This window comes from Galeopterus variegatus, unplaced genomic scaffold (genome assembly GCF_000696425.1).
Source record: "Galeopterus variegatus unplaced genomic scaffold, G_variegatus-3.0.2 Scaffold4818, whole genome shotgun sequence".
NCBI classification, from domain to species: Eukaryota; Metazoa; Chordata; class Mammalia; order Dermoptera; family Cynocephalidae; genus Galeopterus; species Galeopterus variegatus.
Genome location: NW_007730929.1, coordinates 14911 through 25252, shown reverse-complemented (window position 1 = coordinate 25252; position 10342 = coordinate 14911). Strand labels below are relative to the sequence as shown.

Below are 10342 nucleotides of genomic sequence, written 5' to 3'. Positions count from 1 at the left end.
GTGGGGACTCTTTTAGGTAGGGTGGCCAGGGAAGACCTCTGCAAAGGTGACAATTGAAAGGGCTTGAAAGTTCAGGAGCTGGCCATGTAAAAAGCCAGAGGAAGGGAGGTCCAGGCTGCAGAAACAGCAAATGTAAATGTGCTCAGGTGGGGAACAGGTTGGCGTGTTCAGGAGATGGAACGGAGGCCAGCCCGGCTGCAGTGGAGTGAGCAGGTAGCAATGGTGGGGCTGGAGGGGCAGCAAAACAGACCTTAGAGAGCTGTGTCCACCACATGAGGGTCTGCACCTCCTCCTTAGTGCAAAGGGAGCCAGGAGGTCATCGTAAGCAGGGGAGGGATATGATCTAGTTTAAGTTTTTAAATGGTACCTTTGGTTGCTGTGAGGAAGAAGACTTATAAAGTGGCAAGACTGGAAGGCAGACTGAGGGGCTACTGCAGTGGTGCAGAGGAGGGTGATGGTGGTATGGACAAGGTGGAGTGTAGATGGACAGAAGGTGGAGAACCAGGACAGGAAAGCTAATCCAGAGAATATTGGTACATTTTGATCTTGGCAAAACAGTCCCATGAAAATTTCAAACTTTGCTTTTTACATCCAACTTTATGTTAGATGCTGGCAATAAATAAATTGTATAATCCAGAGATTACATAAAAACAAAACCACACAGGCCCGGTAACTAGGCTTCCTTGGCATGTTTGTAATTCAAGATTTCAGATATTTTCTTACCTCAGGGAGACCTTCAATAAAAGAATGGATATTTGCTGCCTTGCTACTTCCTTGATCTCATCTAATGGAACCGCACGGCTGTTATCACCATAGGCGATGTTCTGGGCTATGCTGCAGTTGAAGAGCACAGGCTCTTGAGAAACGATTGCTATCTGGGAATGGAGCCACTGTACGTTCAGTTCTTTCACATCTACACCATCAAGTAGCTGCCAGAAGCAGAACAGAAAATGGTATGTTAAGATCTGACAACTCTATCATGTTACAGTACACCGTATTTAAGCCTATATAAATCATAACAAGGTTAGGAATCCAAGCTATTTCAAAGTATAATGTCACCCAAGGAAGGCTCATAAATCATATGTTATATAGAAGCAAACTGCATGCACTAAAATGCCGACTCCTAAACTCACCTGACATTTCTAGAAATAGTCACATTTCCCAGAGACCCGCCCAGAGTCTGGAGTAAACCCTGGTGCTCTGTACTGAAGTCAGATGGAAAATGACCAACTGTTCCCTCCACTATAATAGGACCTCCACCTTATTAAAACCCAGTTGGATTGATACAGTAGTCCACATACAGAGGTAAGTCATTTGCCATGTAGCCATATTTAACAACATGGACATATAACAACATTCAACTTATATTTGAAGAGCATGCCTGTGATTTGATGAGGACTCTCCAGGTACCAGTAAAATAGTGGTAAATAAGACAAAGCTCTTGACCTTCTGTAGTTTATATTCTACAAGGAGAGGCAGACAAGAAGTATACTAACAACTCAATAAACTCAGAAAAAGCAAGTGCCATGAGGACAGGGTAACGTGATAGAGTGACGGAGGCAGTGTGGAGGGTCTGCGGAGGGGTGAGACGGCAGGTGCATTATTTTCTAAGGGCTGTCTAAGAAGTCCTGAAGGAGGGGACATCCAGGCTGAGACATGAATAATGAGAAGGAGCCAGCAAGGAAGTCAGAGTAAGAACATTTTAGGAGAGGAAGGCAGTGGTCAGATCACAAAGGACCTTGATCAATGATATGGATTCTGGCTTATTCCAACTGTGGTGGGATACCACTGGACAATTCAAAGGAGATAGTGTGCTGTGCTCTGTGCAAATATATGCATGCTACATAGTTCGAGGGAACCATTTTGTACAACTCTGCTTTTAAGTATTTGTTGAGAATCTATAATGGAGAAAACACTGTAAACTGTAGGAGAATGAGAATTAACGTGACAGTCCTTGACTTTCAGGGGCTTACAGATTTTCGTGGGTAGGATGAGGCAGGACAAGATGCTCTGTGTGTGTGTGTGTGTGTGTGTGTGTGTGTGTGTGTGTGTGTAAAGTGGTGGTGGTTGGGAGGAGAGGATAATCAAAAATCAGAATATAAGGTATAGTAAAATAAGTACCAGTCAAGAAAAGCATTCCTTGGGTTCAAAGGAGAGAGATATTACATCATCTTTGAGATTAGGACACAGGAGTGAATGGGACTGATTCCAATAAACTTTAATCATGCATAAGATGTTGACAGTTGGGGGTGGGGTGGGCCAGTGGTCACAGCAGAAGCCTGAAGCAAGGAGGTGGAGGAAAATGTTATCTCTGTCTTACACCAGGACAGAATGAGGAGCCAAGATGCTGACATTAGACCTGTCTTCCAACACCCGATCAAAATTTCTGCTGCCTGAACAGTTGAAGAATCTTTGGGTATTTGTACTTAACTTCAAAGTCCTAACCAGCATTTCTGTTATTGGTTGAGATAGAGATTAGTTAAGGGTTAAGTTAAGAGTTGAGATAGAGATTTTTTTTTTAACTTCTGCATTGTTTGCCCTACTCAAACCTTTAAGGGTACTTAAGCCCAAGGGAATGTTTAAGAATAGCACCACTAACCCCCAGATTAGTGTATTTAAATTCAGTCGTACCACTTGGTCTTTCACAGCATCATATAATCTCTGCAGAAGTTGAACAGAAGTGCTTTTCCCACAGCCACTGCTCCCAACAAATGTGACTATCTTCCCTTTGTCAATAATGAGGGATAAGTCCCGAAAGATGAAAACATCTGGGCAACACGGATAGAAGAAAGAGACTTCTTGAAACTCTAAATTCCCTTCACATGTGTCCTGTGAAAGGAAGTTGACGTCTTCAGAAGAATGACTTGGTTAGATAGTGACATGTTGTGGCACACTGGCTAAGTGCTTCTGAAAATTGTGCCCGTTTTCACAACCATATTAATTTTAAAACATCGTGTTCATCTCTGTAGAACTGCTGACTACTGCACGTTGGTTTCTGTTGATTTCGTTTATATTTCTACGTCTGTATTTCTTGTTATCTCACCCACTAGCTTCCCTTGGCTTTGCTATGCAGACACGGTTGGTTCTGTACATTACCTGTTTGATCAGCTGCTCTGAATAAATGCATTTTTAAAAATTTGGTTTGTGCTCTACAGACCTTTATTGCTTAATTCAGAAGAGCTGGGGCCCTCATAAACTCATGTCACACGTAAACTCACATATGCATGTTATTTTTGTAAATCGGACTGTGTTTTACAGCGAATGTGCATTGCGTTTTGAATTCTGATTTATATTCATTTTATATTGATCATTATCTGGCAGTGATGCCTGACAGAAAGTTTAGTTTTCTATGTTTCAGTCTCTTCAGTGGTTGATGATTTGTAAACCAATACTTATCTAGACCAGGGATGTTTAAAAAAACTTACCAGAACTATCACTAAATGATGATTAACTTTCCCTTTATATTATAGGGGCATATTGGGTTCATAAGATTTTTGGTTCTTTTGAAACTTCATATATACTCCCAGTTGCATTTTAAGTATTATTAATTTTTGTTGTTAGGATAATCATAAACTAAGAAGGTATAAGTGGATTTGTGTGTGTGTGCGTGTCTGTGGGTGAATTTAATACATACAATTCCCTTTTTTACCTCTTATGTTTGCAGATATATTTCCTGTGAAAAATGGTGTCTAATGCAGCAGGACATTATTTACTTTACATATATTATTAGAGAAAAAAACCAAATAAACCCTAATGCAAATATTCATCCAAGACTAAAATCTTTGCTGTATAAATAATATTCAGTATAGGAATCAATCTTTTGTTTAAGAACATTCATACGGCATTAGGCAAAAAAAACTAAAAGTATATATTTTTAATATAAAATACATATTTTGGTAGTAGAGGTGAAAATTGGATTAAGACAAGAGCCCTTCCCCTGCTTTGTAGCCATAACATTACTTCATACAAACTTTGTACTATTTTACTATAGTATTATCTTTTGCAAAGTTATCAAAAAATGCCTTTATTTAATAAGTGGACATTTAAAATCTGAGTTATGCTTACTGGTTTTTTCCCTTCTTGGCTGTAGCTGTCTATAGTTGGTTTCTTTTCCAGCAAAGCAAAGAGATGTGCAGCCCTAGATTTAGCTTTGGAATATTCAGGTGCAAAAACAAGTGTTTCTCCAGTGGCCATAGCTCCACAAGCGATTACAGTAAAAACTCTACCAAAATATAAAGCATTTGAATCTTAGCTTCTTTTGAAAATAGTAGAGCTCTAAAAGTAAAGGGAAAAAGTGAACACAGGAATATAATCTTCTGGCCCAGACAGCACCACTAATGCCGGAGGCCCAACAACAGTTATCTCTTTTTTGATTGTCTACCATGTGGTAATCACCCCTTGCTCTGTATACCAAAATAACCTTTGGAGCTGGGGTAATCTTAAAAATTTCTCTTCCAATTAGAGACAGAGATCAAAGTCTCTAGCTAGTAAGTATAAAACTTCTTAGTCACCTTGATATAAGGCTTGCTTGCTTGGATTTTTGACAGAGAATTCAATTTGACAATAGGAAGAATGAGTCTCCAACAGTGAGATCTGAATTTACACAGTAGATATGATGTGAGGCTTTTCTTCTTCTTTTTTTTTTTGCATATAATGTAGTTAGAACAGATAATTGAAGCCCAATGGCTAGTTATCTGCCTGATGTGCTACACGATTTAGAGAGCAAAGCATGGGGACTGTACTTTCTTAAGGTCCCCCAAACAAAATCTGACTAAAATATACCTTAGCTATGACTGGAAGAAGAGCTTTGATCTTTTAGGTTTGCTACAGATTATGATTTCAGTTTCAAAATATGTTATAAATAAATTTTTTTTAATAAACTATAAAATGGTAAGTATGCAAATAATGTTTGGAAGCATACAGAATATTCATGGAATTGTCGTATATCACATGATCGTGGTTAAATATTTTCCTCTCATTTTCTATTTCATTTTAGATCTGAAAATACTGTACTGCAATGAAAAACAATGTGTCTCAGTAACAAAGCCAAAAGTATAATTCAGCTCAAACCAGACAAGTTTCACTGGCAATATTTAAACATCAGGCAGTAAAAAGATATCACAGAACACAGTTGCTTGTTTGCTGTGCTGGATCACAGCAAGGTAAACACGTCTGGGCTCCTTGTGAATTCCTCCCTTGATGGGACCTTCCAAAGGGTGAATGTTGATGCAATCTCTTCAGTGACCTGGACCTCAGATCCTGAATCTTGTTGGCTTTACAAAGATCAAACACAGTATAAAATATAAAAACAATCAGTCTACTGGGATGTCTGATGCTGAAATTATTGTAGTCACTAGTTCTGTGATGTCAAGGCCTTTTTAGTACTAATATTTACAGAAATGGTTTAAAGCTCAAAATGTCATTCAAAATACACGATACCCAGCTATAAACATCTGAAGTGAGTTTAGGTAACACAATCAGAAGTTTGTTTGTTTGTAATATTTACAGAAATGGTTTAAAGCTCAAAATGTCATTCAAAATACACGATACCCAGCTATCAACATCTGAAGTGAGTTTAGGTAACACAATCAGAAGTTTGTTTGTTTGTTTTTTTTTTTAAATTTGTCTTTAACGCAAAGAAAATATCAGACTGGACCAGAGTTGAGCCACAGTCTGATCCAAGAGTCAGCAGGGGAGGTGGGAAGATAATTGCATTGTGAGTCTAGGAGACCTGCATTCTAGTCTCACAAGGATAGAAGCTTCTTAGAAGTCAATAACTGAGAAAACAGCTTTTTCCTATGATTTGATATGTGCCAAAACATCTGCTGGTCCCAAAATTTCCTGTATGCAAGTAATTTTAAGCACTAGGCATATGTGTCCAGAGGCTATGTTTTTGTTAGGTACTTCTTAAAATGAAAATATTACCAAGAAGGAGACAAGGGCCTTCCATTTAGAACTTGTATCTGTGGGAGGTAAATGACCCAAAGGATGGAGAACAGAGCAAAAAGAAACATTTTAGCAGAGGAGAGGATACCAACAAAAGTCCTGATATTGTCTTTATTGTGAGAGTGTTGAGGGGAAGGTAAGTGGTGGGAGTTCATGTTGATGGGGGTTATATTGAAGAAACTAGAGGGAAAGTATGGACTTTGTGGAGATGGAATATCTGAGTTGAGTCAGGGACACTAACATTTATATTTTTTCTACAGATGGGCTCTGTATAAAGGTAGGCCAGTGTCCACACATCTAGAAACCTAGTCTGCTACAGAGTTCATCTTAACCTAGAGTGAGCTAAACTGAGATTCACTTCTACTCGACAAGTATTGATTGTACAACAACGAGTGCTATAAGTTAGACCAGATCCTTCAAATCTGGCCAAAACTCCTGGAGGCATTTAAGCTGAGAGTTTACCCCAGAAATACACAGAGGCCAATTTCCCATGCCACTGTTTGTCTTGGGGCACGTTACCCATTTGGGATATATAAAGAGAAATATTTTGGTATAATGATAAATATTTTAGTCACTAAAAATACATTTATCAAAGTGTTAATCTATAATAATTGCTTTTAATCCTCTTCATGCCTATAAATAAAATTACAAGAAACATTCCACAGTTCAGAAATGATTTTCATGTTGAACTAACTCTTGAAGCACAATTATGTAAAATAGGAATGAAATAAAACTGAAATTTCATTTCCATAACTTTCACAAGCTTAAATTGTACATGGAAGAAGAAATTTCATCTCTAGTGTATCCTTAGATGGTACTGAATTTATAGCAAAAATCTTTGGGTTGGCCAGCTGTGGGGGTGGGGAGGGTATTGAACAGGAAGAGGTCTGGGAAGGAGCAGCCCAGCGTCTTCAGTGTTGCGCCCCTTCCTCGCTGGTTTATGGGTTCTCCATGGGTTCCTGGGCCATTGTCACTGCATCCTCACTACACTGATCCTTTCAAGCATATCTGAGCAATGGGGAAATTCTCTCACCCATCACTACTGTTGAGATAATATTGGAATTTTAAAAATATCCTTTGGCTAGGAACACAAAAAGGAATAGAAATGAATAATCCTAGTTTTAGCACAATTGATCCAAACAGGCATACCATGCATAGTTACTGGTTCAGATTGATCTGTCTCCCCTGAATCCTGCTCCCATATCAGTTTGTGGACTTTTGGTGACTTACCCTCAAAGGAAGTATCGTGGCTCTGAAGCCAGACCACTGGGATCACATCCAAACTCCACCATTTCTTTACTAGCTATGTGACCTTGGAACTGTTACTTAACTTCTCTGTGCTGCTATTTCCTTATTGGCAAACAGGAGATAACAAGAATATCTACAGCTTACAGGGTTGTCGTGAGAATAAGTGCATAAGGAATGTACAGTGCCTGGAACATGGTAAGTACTCAACAAATGTCAGCTGTTGTTATCCCTCTCACAGAACTGAAAGTGAATGGGATGCTTTTTGTTAGAAAATAAGCTCTTATACTTGCGTAGAAATAGATTAGCACAGCAGGTCAAGTCACAGCTTTTGAAGCCCCCATGCAGTAAGTTTCCATCTTGGCCTGGGAGAATGAGAGTACCATTCCTCACAGAGGTGGGTGGCCATTAAAATGATTCCCGTGCTCACACTCTTTTCCCTCTCATCCAGGAACGACCCAGAGATCCTCTTCTTCCCACCTGACGTCCTTTCTTCAACAGCTGAGAGAGCGAAAATAAACAACTTGCATTTATTTGGTACTTGGATCTTACAGAAAGTCCTCAGATACATGAGATATTTGATCACCTAGGGGATAAGCAGACCAGGAACTCTTATCACTTAACAAATGAGGAGACTCCACCTCAAAAAAATCATGCAATTTGCCCAGGACCACATAGCTATGCAGCTGTAGTGTTGGGACGTGAACCTCTTGAAGACTGTGTTTTCTCCTGCACGGGGGACCTGCCCGGAGCAGCCTTTCCCTACATGTTGGGCTTTGTTACCACTTGTCCCATTTTAGAATCTTCACAGGGCCCTAGGTCTCCCTTGATTTCCCTCCTTTAGATCCCTTCAGTGGTTGATCTAGCCTCCTTATCTTGTTCTCCTCGGATAATCTCTGGGGAGAAGCCAGGTAGGAGTTGGGTGGCTGCCATGGCAGTGAACATGGAAAGAAGATTTTCCTGTTTTGGTTTGGCTAACTACGGTTGCTTTCCTAATCAGAATGATGACACTCACAGTTCCTCCAGGGCTACCAGCCTCCTAGAGCAAAGGTGGTGGAGGCCTAGTTTGCTTCTTCCCATCCTTTATTATTTCAAGTTATCAACCAGCATTTAATATTCCTTGAAAACCTACGTCCGGTGCTCTTTTGGCCAATAACCACATCTAGTATTGAAAGTCCAGTCTGATTTCCTGTCAACAGCTGTGTTTGGTTTTTAAGGGTACTAGGCCACAAACACATGGCTGCCTGGCTCTGGTTCCCAGCCAGTTTTCAAAGCTGTGGCTTTTATTACCAAAGGCTGTCACGTCTTGATTCTTTCTTACCTATCTGCTCTACCTAGCTTCTTGCTAATGTGTATAGCAAAGGGGGAAGAAACTCACAGAGATAGAGGAAGGCTCTGAAGTGGGTATGGAGAGTTACAGAAACCTCTGCTGGGCGCGAATGGTTTCTGGACTATATCGCAAAAGGCAAGCCTGCTAGAAACTAGCCTAAAGGCACAAATGCTAAATGAGACAGAAAAAAATAAACTTATTTTGGATTTCTAAAAATCTGTACGTTTATAGTGAAGAAACTAATCTAAAGTGTTGCCAGGGCTAGCAAAGGGAGAGGGGAAGTGTTTTACTAACTACACGTATGTGTATGAGAACCTGAACAACAGATTTTCTAAATGACTCTACACCCTGGCTGCAAGGCAGCAGAATGAAAATATTACCTCCTTAATTTAAATCTCATTTCAGGGAAACTTCTACAATAATAGAGATGAAGGAGACAGCTTCTACTATAAGACATGCATGTTGCCTTGTTTTTTTTTTGGACCGGTAAGGAGATTGCAACCCTCGGCACAGTGTGGTCTGCACCACGCTCAGCCAGTGAGTGCACCAGCCATCCCCATATAGGATCTGAACCTGTGGACTCAGCGCTCCCAGCGCTGCACTCTCCCGAGTGAGCCATGGGGCCAGCCCGCCTTGTTTTTTTTTAAAAGAGGTTTTTTCCTCTAAAAAGCCTTGCTACCCAGGGTCACCTACTTCGGCTAAGGGGCAGCAGGGCACCCTGGTGCTTCTCCCAAGAGCTCTAGACCTCATCCGTGACCCTAGCAACACAGCCAAGTATCGTTCACTTAAGCAAGGAGGTGCCGAGTGCCCTGGCATCTAGACCGCAGAAGCACCCACAGACAACTCTGATGTTGAATACAAAGAAATCACACAAAGCCTACATTATTTCATCTACCTGAAACCAAACCTAAAACACCCTACCCAACTGTCACTATAGAGTACATCTACAAGAGAGAGTCTCTCTCCTCAAAAGCTACTCCAGAGTATTAGAAGAAGCAATTGCTCCACTAGATCATCAGACATCAACATAGAAATGCTAGAAATGTGACGAAACAAGGACATATGACACCCCTAAAGGAATACAATAATTCTCTAATACCAGACCCCCCCAAAATAGAAACTTATGAAATGTGTGCAAAGGAATTCCAAACAATAATCTTAAGGAAACTCAATGAGATGCAAGAAAATTCAGACAGATAAAACAAGATGAGAAAAACAGTCCAGGATATGAAGAAGGAATTCAGCAAAGAGACAGATATCTTTAAAAAGAACCAAGCAAAAAGTCAAAGGTGGAGAATTGTAACCCCATCAAGAGAAAAGCATCAAGTCACCTGTAAGGGAATCCTCATCAGACTAACAGCAGATTTCTTGACAGAAACCTTACAAGCCAGGAGAGAATGGGATGATACATTCAAAAGGACTAAAAGAAAAAAACTGCCAGCCAAGAAAACTATATGCAGCAAAGCTATCCTTCAGAAATGAAGGAGAAATAGTGTCTTTCTCAGACAAACAAGTTAATTAATCACTACAGGAATTAATCACTACAAAAACGGTCCTATAAGAAATTCTCAAAGGAGTACTCCATCTGCAATCCAAAGAATGATAATCACCATGGTGAATACATGAGAAAGAATAAAACCCACTGGTAGAGCAGATACACACATGAGAAAAAGAAAGAAAATATCTATATATATATGTATATCCTGTCACTACAAAAAAACCAACAAACAAGCAAAAAGTCAAAGGTGGAGAATTGTAACCCCAGCAAGAGAAAAGCATCAAGTCACCTGTAAGGGAATCCTCATCAGACTAACAGCAGAT

The 10342-nt window shown here is 40.0% G+C and overlaps 1 protein-coding gene across 1 annotated transcript in view; it reads right to left on the bottom strand.

Moving 5' to 3' along the window:
• Nucleotides 1-10342, bottom strand: part of LOC103603835 (ATP-binding cassette sub-family B member 5-like) — a gene marked incomplete at its 5' end in the record, with an annotated part of 29945 nt that overhangs the window by 6683 nt on the left and 12920 nt on the right. The window contains 4 exon segments of the mRNA XM_008588423.1: nucleotides 724-764; nucleotides 767-929; nucleotides 2632-2829; nucleotides 4066-4222. Of these exon segments, the coding sequence (XP_008586645.1) occupies nucleotides 724-764; nucleotides 767-929; nucleotides 2632-2829; nucleotides 4066-4222 (559 nt within the window).